Source organism: Pipra filicauda, unplaced genomic scaffold (assembly GCF_003945595.2).
Source record: "Pipra filicauda isolate LSUMZ 115617 unplaced genomic scaffold, ASM394559v2 scaffold22_size4397567_pilon, whole genome shotgun sequence".
Lineage (NCBI taxonomy): Eukaryota > Metazoa > Chordata > Aves > Passeriformes > Pipridae > Pipra > Pipra filicauda.
In genome coordinates this window covers 1064846-1080619 of record NW_024104343.1, presented here as the reverse complement: position 1 = coordinate 1080619, position 15774 = coordinate 1064846, and the positions used below count along the sequence as shown (strand labels likewise).

At 36.3% G+C, this 15774-nt stretch overlaps 1 protein-coding gene across 3 annotated transcripts in view; it reads right to left on the bottom strand.

Annotated features, from left to right (window-relative positions):
* DIAPH3 (diaphanous related formin 3) overlaps positions 1-15774 on the bottom strand; it is a 206110-nt gene that overhangs the window by 173976 nt on the left and 16360 nt on the right. For all 3 annotated transcript variants that reach the window (XM_039381538.1, XM_039381539.1, XM_039381540.1), the window contains exons 2-4: positions 10875-11048; positions 7309-7413; positions 782-912 (exon numbers count right to left, since the gene is read on the bottom strand). In XM_039381538.1, the coding sequence (XP_039237472.1) occupies positions 782-912; positions 7309-7413; positions 10875-11048 (410 nt within the window). The remainder of the gene's footprint in view (positions 1-781; positions 913-7308; positions 7414-10874; positions 11049-15774) is intronic.

Sequence of the window (15774 nt, the reverse complement as noted above, 5' to 3'; positions counted from 1 at the left end):
TTAGACCATGTCCCATCATAAGCATTCTTTTGCATTATCTTGAACTAAACCCAAACTAGTTTTCCAAATCGTGTGTTCAGTCACTGTCTTAAACAGTAACTCTAAAACTAAAGGATGTAAATAGAGTAGAATAGAAAAAAATACAATATAATAAAGTCAGCATTCACAAATCAAACTGCATGGATCAAATCAAAATTCAAGACTGATATCAGTAATTACTGAAGAGTTAGTCTTCTTTCAAAAAAGCACAAGTAAATGAATGTTGTGCTTTCTTCTGTATACTCTACAGACACAGAAAAAATAACCAGAGGGTAGCAAGGAAGAAAGTTTACAGTACACTGGACAGAAGTAGTAGCACGCAACTAAAAATATAAATGTTTTCTGATGAACAAACTTACATCAAGGTGCCTAACTCCCATTATTGATCACCCTGACAAAATAGTTTAAAAGATCAAAGAGTTAGAGAATATTTCAAAAATAAAAATGGAAAAAAATTTTTACCATTTAGCACTAGAAAACAAAGGGAACTGCTCTGCACTACATTTAATTTATCTTCTCTTAGAATCGCCTTGCATAGGTCAGTGAACTCTATTAAAAAATAATAAAACTACAGAAGATATATAATCAATGAAAAAAAAGAAAAAATTACAACCATTCACTAATGCATACACATTCATTAACTGGAAAAACTTGAACCATTTACATCTACATATCCATTAATTTTAATCCATTAAGAAATGAGAATATGATTAATCTCTGCAATATGTGTTAATGATGTTACCTGACAGGATTACTAGTCAAGGACACACGAAGAGACTCTAAGCAAGTGACTAGTCTTTCATCTGTTGACCCAGATTTTAAATCCTGAATAAACTCTTGGGGTGAAATCTTCCTACTGTTCTTGAGACTTCCCTGAAACACAGAAAATACATTAGTTTTTTATTTGGTGCATATAGAACTCAAATAGATTATTAATGGCGAACCTTAATTTCTGTTCCTTGAAAAATATATAATGTAGACCTAAACCTGTAACTGTAACCTGTAACCTGTAAGTGATCTCTATCTACTATATGCCAAATGCTGACTAAATTTTGGTCATCTTATGAACAAATTTCTAATCAGTAGACAAAAGTAGCAGGCATCACCTGTACAAATTTATCACGCATGCTCAGTGAAATACAATTGTTGTAATGAATGGATTCTGTTTATGCATTGCAATTTTCAATTTTCAACAGAAGAAAAAAATCAGTTCTGAGGTTCTCTGAAGAGATCATAAGGCACAGGTCCCAAAGAGTGACTGCAGTCATAAGACTACAGCACACCAGAAGAATATTCAGAGTGTTACTGTAGTAACTTCTGTTCTTGCAGACAGTGTTGTAAAACACTTCTCTCTTCAGATGAGGACTATATGAGATTGGCTAGCTTTGGCTCTAAGGGTTAAAGCAAAAGAATTTAAAAAATAAAAATGAAAAAAAACCACATAAAAGGAGTCCTTTAGAACTAAAATTCTAAGTTGACCCTCAGCTGCTCATTTGTTGTGTTGGCCATCTGTAAGAATGCAGTGCAACACAAATATCACTATTGATGCAATAACATAAAAGACACTTACTCAAACCTTCAGGTTTGGATTTTGCCTTGTTTTCTGGGTTTTGTTCTTTTTGGCAGGTGGGGAGGCAAATGGGGATGTGGAGAACAGGGAGATAAAAAGGAAAATGCAATAGCAAGTTCATGTAGTACAGCAAAAGCAGTTTCATGCAAACAAAATACTTTCTGTTCCAAGCAATACAGCCTGAAAGAAGCCGGCTTTGACTCATCACTGTATCTGTCTTGCCAAATGTTGATTAAAATAAATACAAGATATTAATGATTTTTCTGAAGGATATATATAGTATCTGTTGTTTTAAAAAAAGTAATCGTTCCACTGAACTAATGAAGTTCTACAATTTGCAAGTAAATGGGCAAATCTAAGAGGCATTGACCCAATTAGTAAGAGTATCCTCTCCTTTTTTTCAGTATAGTAAAGACAAAATTTGTAGACATTGAAAAATAAGAAGTCAACTCCACCTAATATCCATTTCACATGAAGGATATTTTCTACAGAACATATCTAAATTCAAAGAAAGAGGCACACAATGTTGCATACAATCTATATTTGCGTTAATTCATTGCAAGACTCCTTTTTTTGAGAGCAGAAGCACAACTGTCATGTTGCACCAAAGAGACTTACTAAATAATTCTTGACTAACTAGTGGCTTAAGTCAGGAATTGAAGAGAATTAGACTTGCAGTGCAATAATAACTTGAAACTATTCACTGTAAATAGTGATGTGGTCTCATTATGTTATTATAGATAGCTTCATACAGATGATGTTTTCTCACTTTGGAAGATCCTCAGGAAGTATTGAGAATTAAGCTTTTGTACTTATGAAGTTTCTATGAAATAGTTTCTAGCAGAGAAGTTAAAAGCTGGGAAGCATGGTTGACAGACCAGGCTGCTGAGTTGCCATTCAGAGGGACATCAACAGGAATTTCAGGGAGTTCCACAACAGAAAATGATAAATCTTGAACCTGAGGAGGAATAACCTTATGCACCAACATACGTTGGGGCCAACCAGCTGGAAAGTAGGTTTGTAGGAAAATAGGGGTTCTGATGGATGACAAGTGCATGGACAGTAAGCGCATCACCAGCGAGATTGTCCTTCCCCTCACGTAAGCAGTGGTGAGCATCCGGAGTATTGTGTCCAGTTCTTGACTCCCCAGCATGAGAGAGACATGGACATATTGGAATGAGTTCAAAAAGGGCTACGGACACAATTACAGGAGAATCTGTGGTACATGGAGAGGCAGATAGAACTCAGATTGTTTAGCCCCAAGAAGAGGAGGCTCAGGGGAACCCTATCAGTGAAAGGTCAAGAAGTAAACACTGAATTATAAGAAATTGGTTAAATATTAGGCATAAACAAAACTTGTCCTCTCTTCCCTTGTATTTTTTTAAGTTTGAGGCTGGTCAAGCATTGGAACAGGTTGCCCAGGCGGGCTGTATAGTCTCCTCTATCAGAGATACTAAAAAGGGAATAGGTGAGAGGTAGGACAAGACTATTCCAGAAGTCTCTTCCAGTCACAATCATTCTGTTCTATGACTCTCTAATAACAGAACATTGTGAATTATAATACTCTCTGCTCCAACTATATTTTCTCAGACTTGATAAACAGATGCTCCAGACACCAAAAAACAAACTACTGCCAGGAATCATCCTGAAAATAGAGCATCTCATATTATATTTTGGAACATCACACGTAGTGCATGGAGTTTCCTATTTGTTTAAATATGAGAGCCACTTCCAATAACTATGTTCCACATAAAAATAGATGAGATGTCCAGAAAGGGATGAGGGTTGAGGAGAGTCTGGAGGAGAAATCAAGGAAACTCAGAGAAAATAAAAAAAAAATCCATAACAATAAATGCTCCCACAAACAAAAAGAAACTCAGTGTTTTCAGTTTTCTTTCATGGATCTTCCCAGTTCATCTCTGCATAGGTGAGATAGCGGATTAACTAGAGAAAAAATGACCACACAAACTCCTAGCATCCTTCATGACAAAGTATTTAACTAAATGTTACAAGAGCTCTCCAGTTGGAAATTTCAAGAAGTCACAGAAATTCTGCTGGCAGCTCCTGCTGTGCATAGACTTCTTAACAAGCACTACTTGTATGCCTAAGCATATGGATTAATATCCGGGGTGCAGAATCTGTCATTTCCAGTGACTTCTCCCAGCAGTTCCTGCTGTAAAATTGCTTTTGTTTTGATGCACAGTCATATATGACAGTCATATAGACAGGACATACAGTTAAGATAGCTAGAAATATTTTTGAAAGAATTTAATGTAATCAGTAGTAATGTGTACAGTGGGAAGGTCACATGGGACAAGAGCCCAGCAGGACTATGAGAATCCACTAGAATGACATTTCAGAGAGCCTCACGTGACCCATCTGAAGACAGTGTCACAAGCAATGGAGACTCACATCAACATTCATACAGTAACCAGCCATCCTGTCTCAGACTCAGTTCCCCACCTGAGCACTATCCTATGCAATAAACTGTGAACACACCCACAGTGCCAAGTACCACTTACTCATAGTCATGCCACATAATAAGTTCTGCAACATAATAAGAATATGATACATCTGCCAGTGCTTAAATAAAATGAGAGCTGCATTTGGTACCAATTGTGAAACTGATTATATTAGCTATATTTCAGCATGGGAAACGCTGCTTAAGTTCAAAATGCTCAAGCTAACTGAGAAACAGGAAACATCTTGAGGCATCAGTGCCTCTAGAAATCTAATTGCTCAACTGAAGAACAACTGGTCTGTGAGCAGATGCAGCATGAAGTCAGCATGAATTAATCTAGTTAAAACATTACAAGGAGTAATGTGAACAACAAAAACAAAATATTGAGAAGAAAACTCACCTTAAAACCTAGTTTGTGTGTGCTTTGAACATAAAAAATAGCAAAACTTATGGTAGCATAACATGATAGCAATGTTGTTTTATTTCCACTTGAGTATTAACTCCATAAAATGGAATTTTCTTTTCAAAATTTTTCCTTTATGCAAGTATTACTGTGGAAAGATGTAGCACTAAACCTGCATTATATGAGAAAACTGTTGTTTAAACATGTTTCAAAATGGCTTTTTGTGGTCTCTTTGCAAACACATGTTTCTTCTTCCCAACACCCCCCACGACAACTGTTATCTCCCATGCAGGAATGTCCTGAGATGTCCTAAGGTGTTCTCATTGGACCTCGTTAACCCCTTCCTGTGATTGGGTGTTCCTGTAAGCCCCTTGAGACTTCTAATTGGTTACTCTGTGAGAAAGAGGTGTGTTTTATGAATATTGGAAAGGATTTGTGCATTTCTAAGAAATCCTAATACCGAGGTCAATGGTGAAGCTTTGATTATAGCAGAGTCCAGTTTGATCACCAGAGGCTATTTCATTTTCAGTGATTCATTAGAGGTACAGTCTCTGTTCTTCATTTATATAGTTTTTAAAATGATAACTGCTTTAAATGAAACTTGCTCAGTACTCTGCATAACAGTTAGAAATGAGGATATTTGTCCCAACACAGTATAGCTTAGTATCCATCTCCTTCAAGTTTAAATGAATTATGAACTATCAAAAGAAGTTACTGCAGTATCACTCCTAGAAAGAGAGTGGGATGGGGTTAGTTGTATGTAACAGGAGCTATATGGCACTTCACCTGTTCTGAAAGAGCATGACACTCTTTCATGAAGTCAAGGTAAACCAGAAGTTAGCCAAATACTCTGGGTGTGCAGTGCACTATTCTCTCTAGACTGAGAAGGCACTCAGACAATCCAATGAACTTGAGACATGAAAGCCCATGCCGGGAACAAAGAGTTTTCAAGTGTGAGGGAAAGAATTTCCCATCACAGGAGCTCCAGCAGTAAACTGAAATCATCTGCAGCTCTACTGTATCAAACAGCTGAATCTGTGCCTCACAAAAACAGTCCCTCGCAGTTATACAACAGGTGAATGTAACTTCCAGTAAGGACACAACCACAGAAACAGAGTTCAGGAAAGACAAGTTTCCCTGTATGGATTGGTCTTTAGTGATCTCCCACAGCAGAAAGGGGAATACATGGGCTAGCAGCAGAGAATGGGAACAGAAAGGAAAAAAATGCTGTTGAGAGCTTCAGGAAAACATGCAAGACAACAGAGTGTTGGAACAAATCACTACCCTGGTGGAGGAAACAGACCTCTCCTCTTCAACAGAGTACCTTGTACCATGCTATACCATGCCTTGTACCATGCCTTGTACTACACATATGGTATACTATATATATGTGTATATATATATGTATATATATATACACACTATACTATGCTGTTTGGGGCATAGTGCAAGAACCTCCATTGCCAAAACACAAGTGTGATGACATCCAAAGACAAAAGAAAAATTATTTATTGCAAATGGCACTCAGAAAGAAAGATCAATGAAACCTGTTATATAGGTTTCAGTTCTTTCCATGTATTAAGTGCCAGGAAGCAAAAACACGAAAACCTTTCTCTTGAGAAAGAGAGCCTTAACATCACCAACATTCTGATGCTAAGATTCCAGCAACACATGTGGATACAGCAACTCTGCATAGCCAGTCATGTCACACTGCTTTTAAGGTCAAACAACTGAGGTCTTAGAATACATGTGGAGGTTAGGGGTGTCCATAATATATAAACCCTGACATGCTGTTTTGGGTAGATAGACTTCAAGAATGTTGTGAGATTTACTAGCCTGAAGTTCCCTGATCTTTAGAGATAAAATATCTCTAAAAAATAAAAAAACAACCAAGCTGGACCTAATCTTCTGGTATTAGGGACCTGTTATGCTATAGAAGGACTAGTAGCTTTCAAGAACTCATCTTAGGTAAAACAATCTCCAGGCAATTCAGTCCTGTTCTAGGCGTACCTACCTTCCTAAAAGTGCTAGAGCATGACACTAATAAAGTACATCATTTAATGTAGACAATAAGATAAATATCTCATTTAAATTACTATATTTAATGTTTGCTTTTCTTCATATGTAGTTATAATTACATACAGGCCATTTTTACTGATATCTCTGGTCACATGCAGCAGTGAGAGTCAAAGACTCAAACATATGAATTCTAAAACAATCAAAAGATCTGAGAACAGTATCGGCACTGCAGCATTTAGCACTGGAGTCAGTCCCCACGCTGCAAAAACTAAACAACTCTTCTCATGCCAACTGAATCCTTAAACTGGTCCTTACATACAACTCCCTGTACTGCTTTAAAACAACGAGTAATTATCTCTATAAGTAAAAATGGGCACTAATTGGTTTTGTGCACAACATTTTCATTATCAGCTATTACATAACATCACAATATGAATTCTGTATCGAATTTTTCAGGTATGAAAAAGGCTCATAAGTTCAGGAATTTAATTAATTAAGAAATTTAAACAATGCTAGAAAAAAGGTTCACACCAAATATCTGTGAGAAGTTTTCCGTAGAATCTTTCTATCTCCACTAATAGCCGACTCTTTACCAAAAAGAAATGCTGTTTTGTGTACAGAAGACACACTTCAAATACAAGTGACTATCATACCTTGTAAAATAATGAGATTGATACAAACATTTTTAAAGCATATTGTGAGAAACAGAAGCTGGTCAAAAGAATATAACATGCATGCATGCATCACTTTTTCTCTCCAAAAGGAAATAAGGTAATCATTAAGTCATTTTGGTATACTTCAGAGACATTTACTTACAGACTTTGAAGCAGTGCTAATATATTGCATCACCATTTCCTTTTTGGTATTAAAATCCTTTTCTCTCAACGGCATCTTCTTGTCTTCATTTAAATTCATATCTTCCTGGAATGAGAGAGGAAAAAAAATGCCATACAGTAACAGAGTGATTTAGATATGAGAGACTGATATAAATAAAATAAAGACACAAAAATATGAACTTAGGCAACGGAAAGCTGTTATACAAATAACCTTTCATAAGTTGTTAATCAAAACCATAAATATCTTTATCCACCTTCCGTCGTAACCTCAACTCAGACTGAAAAAAAACCAGTCAGCTATGCTGGGATTAACAAGTGCATCACAGTCATTATTAGCACACTCTCTTCTTAGAAATGACCTACTGTTTCAGACAATGTAGTAAACTACAGAAAAGCATTATTAACACTTTCCAAAACATTTATAAGTGTCCTCAAACCAGTATCTTAGGTATTTTTAATGTAAATTTTAATTTGTTCCATAATTCACTTCCTCAATTCCCAAATTCCTGATCCTGGGCAGCAGAATCTGGTTTGCAGTGAGAGTAGTTCACAAAATAATATTCATCTTTGCAATATGTAAGGCCCAAATTCTTAAAGATTTGATCATTAAATCAACACCTTCAATTGTTATCAAAACTCCATCACAATTCATTCACTCCAACAAAAATCCAGAGGTCAAAAAGAGCAGAGGCTCTATACTCAAAGCCACACAGTAGCTATTCACTGTCATTTCTGACACAGGGACTTCTACTGTTCCAGCCTAGAAATGTGCTGATCATTGTAATCAGTTGCACATCTATGAGAAATGGCATTTCCTATCATTGTGGAGGTGAAAAAGTTAAAAATAGTTTTAAGGAGCAATTAACAATTTTGGCACACACATATACAAGCACATAGTATGTGCATTACCCAAGCTTAGCAAGAATTACTGTAGTTATTTTCAGCTTAGACTCATGAGGTGAATCCCCACCAGCTTTGGCAGGAGCAATGCTACAAAATCAGTGGGTAACCATCTTGATATCAAAGTTATTTCACCTAGTCAGAAATCAAACACCACAGACAAGCCTTCAAATTTATACTACACTGAAACGTAAGTTTCCTTGTCTTTCAATAGTTTTCATGTCGAGTAGAATAGAATCAAGCACAGTTCCTTGAAACATTCAGTTTTGTGTAAATCCAAGTCGTGAGAAGCCATTGCAAAAAATGCTTGACCACTGTCCTGGTTTCAGTTTGGATAGAGTTAATTTTGGTGAACTTAACTTGAACAAACAGAAAAGCTTTTCACATTATCCTATAGAAGTTGCAAAGTTCATTTGTCTGTTTAAAGCAGTTTCTTTCAGACTTGCTCTTTTAGGTGCTCCAAAAAGTAACTGCTGAACTTAAAGAAAAATATCTAACTTCTAATAACAAAAACCACCAAGAACTAACAAACCTATCACCACAAACTGTATTCCATAATCCCACATATAACAGCAAGGTAATTTATAGGAAATATTCTGTGTGTGCAGTAAAAAGTCATTTCCTTGTTCTTGTTTTTAACAAATGAAACATCATTAAAACAATTGATTTATACTGATTAGAAGCATTCAGCAATGCAAATGGCAAATCAGTTGTGGCTGAGTTTATAAAATACTTCAACTCCATCCTTGTATTTCTTAAATAATTAAAATATACTCTATAGGTGAATTTTCCTCTTGGAAAATAAGAATGATGGATATTTTCCTAATAGCACTCAATGACGTTAATTATTAGCTTTAACTGTCTGGTTTTATGAGCTCTTTCAAAACTTTTATTACCAAAACCACACAGGATGCCACTGCATAGAATATTGGGACAAGGAAGCAGTATGCATCCAAAAAAACCCAAAGTGTAACATAACATGTTCAGTAAACCCTCAGAATTTAAAAATTTCTCCCTTCAATACTACTACATTAACTATTTATATTTAGTGCAAAATTAGCTCTAAAAGTCTGCCTACAACATTCACCAATCCACCCTCCCCAAATCACTTAATTTGATCAGAACAGCAAACTAGAGGCTACAATATATAATTAGCTATGTAATCTACTGTGACTAAACTAGCTTTAACTCCAGTCCATTCAAATGTGGATAATCTGAAAAATCCTTTCTGTAGTACATGTTATAGAAAAAATAACACTGATAAAGTAGCTTATCAAATACAGTTTAAGTACTATGTTATTCAATGAAACTAGGAAAGCATTCAATTTTTCCAGATGTCATCATTACTTTAACATATTTTTTGTAAAGTCATTTTAAAATTGGAATTAACTACTTCAGGATCCATAGATATAAGCATTTCTATTTACCTAGACACACAACAGTAGGTTTCTGAGGATTTATTGAAAGTTTCTATTTTTTATGGCATACTATTAACATCACAGACTATCCTGTATCAGAATTTCTGTGGAATGGCAGAGAAATACAACCTATACACAGGGGAGTGTAGGGAGGGAGGCACACCTTCAAGTTTTATTAAAAAAATGTCCCATTTCCTAACATTTGAATAACTATGATTCACTATGAAATTTCTAAGAGAAGCAAGATACCACGGTATACCAATAAAAACAGACCATGTGAAAACGAGTACCAATACAAAAGTCGCTAACACAGTTAATTACTCCTCTCCTTCACCAGTTTAACCATGTAAATCCTGAATGCTATCTCTCACTTAAAGTTCTCCAGAGTTCTACAAAAGCGTCATAAAACTAAGCTGCCATTACTGAGTACTAGGAATTACAAATTCCACACAGGTACTTCTCTCACAGTACATTTCATTTCCTCCACATCCCTGCCTCTGGTAGTCCCTTTGTGTTTCTTGAAAATTACTTGTTACTTGCTGTGAGACAGAGAAAGAAATAATAATCTAGGTATTACTCTCCTTGTTAACATTCTCTTGTGCTCTTCAGATTGCAGTCACTCTTTTCTCATGGCCATTTCATGTTTAGTTTTCAATTGCTCAAAATGTCATCATCATGATAAAAAAAATTCAACCTACTGAGGTGGTACCAATGCCACATGACCTTTGTGACTGCTCTTTTGTAGCACAGTAACAATGACAGCAGGAAAGAAGCAAATTTGAGACTGCATTTGCAGATAAATGTTGCTTTGGAGGCAAGAACCGTAAGTCTTTATTTTGTGCAAGAGTGACATGGAATATAAATTCAGACCAAAATCCTGCTGTGACATTTAGAGGCATAAAATCCCTTTGTAAAAGTTTCAGGTCATCTTAAAAGGAAGCAGGATTCCCCATTTCTTGATCCTCCTCAAAATGTGTTGCATAATCTCACTTCCAATAATTAGAAACCTTTAATTTCCATTTTAAATAAACTTGGAGCAAAAGTTTGTAGAAATAATTCCAATAATTTATTCCCTGAGAAACACTCTAATCACATAATTACAACTCACAACACCAACAATATTAATAATTCATGTAAAGATTAGAACACCTGCACAAAAGAGGGCTCTGCCTATCAATTAGCCACATTGTAATTCTTTAAGTAAAAGAAATGAGTGTAAGACTCTTACCATCATTTTTTCAAACAGTGCTATGATTTCTCTTTCCGACAGTGGTTTCGGAGCAAAATCCTCTGGATCCATAGATGTGGATGACCAATCTGTAGAATGTGACTGCTTCATATGCGGTAGAGGAGGTCTTTCTTTTTTACTTTTTGGAATTCTTATACTGGCAAATCTATCCAACTGAAAACATAAAAGGTATAACATATCACATATTGCTTCATTTTACATAACCCTAACTACCATACGTGTTATTGGAAGCTAAACACCCTTATTTTTCTCTGGTAGTTTGCCTGTTATTTAACTGTCTTATTTTTGAGGGTTTTCCTAAAGATACATATAACAGTCGGTGGCCTTAGCACTTGAGTTAACAGACCAGAATCCCATTATGTTATAGAGAAATTGTGCAGAACACAACAATTTTACAGAAAGTTTGGAGGAATAGATATATACAGAACCAATTTATGAAGAATTCTTTCCAACCATTACATGGAGAATGTAAGAAAGCAGGCTTATTTACCAAAAACATAGTTTAGAAGTTGTTTTTGTCACTCTGAAACAGCTGTACTCCTGACACGGCAACAGAGTACATACATATGCAAAGAAACTACTTGTTATTAAAAGACAAGTTAGCATAACTAAGACGCTGTTCTATTTATGTTTAATTTCCATCATGTTATACAAAATGTAGTGCCTTTCTTTGTTCCAATTATTTAGAAATTCATTTAGGAGAAGCATAAAAACTATCAACTCCTTTATTAATGCTAAGTAGGGTACACTTATGATTTCATGAATAATCCTTATGACTAATCAACAGCCCAAGTCAATTGCTCTGGTGTTACTCTTTCAAGGGACAAAAAAACTCCTTCAAAAAGTGGTTTTGGTTGTGGGGCTTTTAACTGGTTAGATATTTATCAACTTTTCCATAAAGATATGCTAAGTGAAGCTTCACACATATTCAGTGCTGGAGCTTGTGTGTTTTAACGTACACACAAGGATCAACAACACAAAAGCAGCTGACATACGTAATGAGATGCGCTAAATCTTAATCATCTTTGTAGCAGCCTTTTGAACAGATGTGAACACCAGTATAACATTTGTCAACACAGAAGTTACAGTAACATTTGATGCATAAGAGATTTTGAACAAGATTTCAACCATATCAATAGACATATCTTGAAATGCTGTGCAAAAATATTGAGGCTTCAATATATCTTTAAGATAAGTATCTTGAGTTATCACTTAATAAGTACATCAAAGTTACCAAACTAAATGGCAAGTCAAATTATTATAGCATCTGTGGAATTAAGATCAGAGAGAGCAAATAAAATTAGTAGCAAAAATTGACTACAAGTGTTACACTCTAATCAGAGCAAGAATTGACTGACTATCAGTCATCCAAGAAGAGAGGTATAGAAGAAAACAAAAAGACTTTAATTTTTCCTGTTCAAAATTGAAAAGGAACAGTTTTTGGAACATAGAAATAGATTGTAAGCCACTTACATACAGATGGTTGTAGAACATGCAAAAGCAGAAAATTAATATAGCATAAACATAAAAGAGCTCAGCATGGATGATGAGGCCCTTCAGTGTCCCATCAAACCAGGAGGCAATGAGGAAAGCACACTCTACAGGAATAATTACATTGGCAAGACCCAGGAAGAAAGAGAATGCAACAAAAGCAAAAGGGAGAGTAACATCAGTGGAAGTGAAATATAGAGTCATCAGTGGAAAAAACCACCTTACATCTTGACTAGAAAGCAATTTCCCTTTCTGCCTTTAAAATCAGAAGTCTACAGTAAGCACAGGGGGATGAAGCCAGAAATGCAAACTGAAATGACTAGACTGGAATGGCACAAAAATCATATTATACGAGATTTTCCTTCTAAAGCAATGGTTTTCACAGAGCATTGATGAAAGGCAGCCTGCCTCCTCCAAAGAATGAGTTTGCCAGTAGCTTCTCAGCCCCACATGTCCATTATAAAGTAGATAACCTAAGAAACAAACCATTATATTTGAAGATGGTTCATACACAGATTTGAAGCAAATGTAAAGGGAAGACACTTGGGCTGAAATAACAGATTTCAGCCCCTCAGTCAGTCAACAGAGAAAAAATTAAGTTTTACAGAGCTGTACCCTACACTGCTTTTTCAATCTCGCCTGAAAAAATCTCAGTCCCTTCCTCATAATCTGTGTTCCCCAAGTGTCTCCTCTTCCTTCTCCTGCTCCACACAGCAGCAACAGTAGCAGTTCTGGCCAGGCAGAACCACCCTCGTCTCTGCCATGTAATAGCTCATGCAGTACCAGAGTTCCACTATAAACAGACAGCACTAATTCAGGGATGAGAGCCCATTCCTCCCTGAAAAGGAATATTTCAGTTGTTCCCATTTTTAGGTTATGTTTTGGTTTTAGGCTTCTCTTGAATATCAGATTGTATAGTAGATGTTTTGCATCATTACACATCAGGCCATAACGTTCGCATTCCCTCTATTCAACAAATCCTATACCACTTGTCCTAGAGGAGGGGAGCACACTCTTGGAATATATTTAATCAGGCAGAACATGTAAGACAAATTGAGATAATAGGATTATAAGCACATTTAAACATGTGTCAAACTAATTACTTTGAATAATGTAAAACAATGCAGTCTTAAAAGAAGATTCGCAAACATTAATAAAAGGAAATTCACAACAAGACTTGCACAGCAGTACAGTGAGGATATTCTACATACATTTCCCTCTTGAATTATACATTGATAGTGCTTCAAAAAAGTTTATACCTCTCAATATTCCATACAGGCAAATAATTTCATGGTCCACAGAAAGCACTATACAGAAAGAATAGAAATTTCATTGCTTGGGTGTAATGAAATCTACCACTGATGCTGCTGGGGATCCAAGTGCACAGAAGAGGAAATGGTGAAAAAAAGTTCAATAATCTTCCATGTTACAACAAAACATTTTAAATCAGGCTAACCAACAGGCAATAGCTAAGCTTAGCTCTGATACAAAGTTTCACTACAGTTTAAAGCCAGCTTGACCTTGTATCTTCTCTAGAAATGTCTGTCTTTTTTCATATTTATTTTACCAATAAATATATATAGACCCATCCAGGAACAGTGCTTTAGGACAATAAGAACAATAGCCGTATGAGCCAAAATGAAGCAACCATCACAGGATGAATGGTAAAGTTTTATTTCCTTCTTATTTCATGTGCTCACTATTATTCCACTGAGAGCCTATGAAATAAGAAAGTGATTTTATTCACACACCATGGCCGTGAAAAAACAAAGCAATCCACAATACAAACTTTCTGGCTCATCACACTTTCTGATCAGGTCCCTAGAGAGTATATCTATTTGGGTTCTCATTTTGATCTTAGTGAAGACTTATATGATTTTCTGTAAGGCAATAGCATCTATTGAACTTACTAGATAATGCAGGAATTAATGGATTAGTTACTGCTAGACTATTTGTTGGCTCTACAGCTTATCAAGACATCACCTCATAACAGAGCTGCTATGCATGCAGGAATGCCACCCTGCCTCCCTCATCTCCCCCTTAATTACCACATAAAATCACCTATTGCTATATTAGGAAATTCCTCAAAAATAAAATCCAGCACGTGTCTGAATAAAAACACATTCATTATCACTGAAAGTGATTGTCTTGGCAATGGCATGTGATGGCCCTTCTTCTTCATCCTCTCTGCCCTCTCCTACCTCCTTGTCCCCCTTGATCATCTTTGCTAAAGCTTTTTTAGAGGGTGACTTTTATGTACATTTTTTCTGCTTGTGTACAGAACTGACACTGGCACATGATGTTGCTCTGCTTCAGTGGCAATGTTTGTTGCCAGGGTTGAAGTAGCCGCGTCTGCCACAGTGGCTGGAGTAGCTGCAGGGCCTGTTGCTGTTATATTGTCAGATCCAGAGACATTTGTTTCCCCCTGAGGGTACTAAGAATGTTGAACATAGCTCAATAGGCCTGGGCCACAGCTCAACAGGTTGCAGTGATTTGGGTCCTCTCTGGAGTGTCAGGGTGACAGCACACTTTTTTCAAATGTTTTACTAGTTTTTCTGGATTATGCACTTGTTCAGAGGCGAGGTGCACACACATTGGAGGTGTCCACTGCCCTAGCTACTGGCCTATACTATCCCATAGACCTCGCCACTCCAAACTATCCAGCTTTTGGGTAGATCTCTGGGTGATGCTGTTAATTAACAGTCTGACCTTAAACAAGACCTGCACTATATGCAGCAACATGCTGGCTCCTAGCAAAAGGACCAGGTTAGTTTCAAGGGTATTCAAAAGATATTCAAAATCTTTAAAATTCTCAAATGCTACTGTAATCAGCCTGGAGGAGGAAGGAAGATGAAGATGTAGGAAGGTATCTCTCCCCCAGGTTGTCTTTCTGAGGACAAACTTCTGATACTTCATTATGAAGAGACAGGATTCCAGAATTGTTATGGTTTAACCTAAACTGTTACTAGAAGTACTGAATAGTGTTCTTTCTTCCCCACTCTCATTCTCATGAAGAAACACATTCACGTAGAGATATGGACCATCAAGACACTGATGATGATCACTAAGCACAATCTATCATCAGAGTTTTGATATGAAATATACAGGTACAAAATATTTATTTCCTGACTGAAGGCATAAAGCCAAGAGTATTGCTAATAGCTTCTGCTCTTTCTCCAAGCATCCTTGTCACTCTGCCTTATAGATACATAGGACAAAAAGTACTTGCCACCCTCAATTTTCAAGTTCACAATTTTGCTTGTCTGCTATTTATATACTCAGTAAACACAATTTCACATTGCAAAATCTGCTCAAGTACTACAGCATAGCTCAATCTCCCAGACGTTTTGCCAGTCATTTTAATTACAGAAGCCAACAGCTCAGTCAT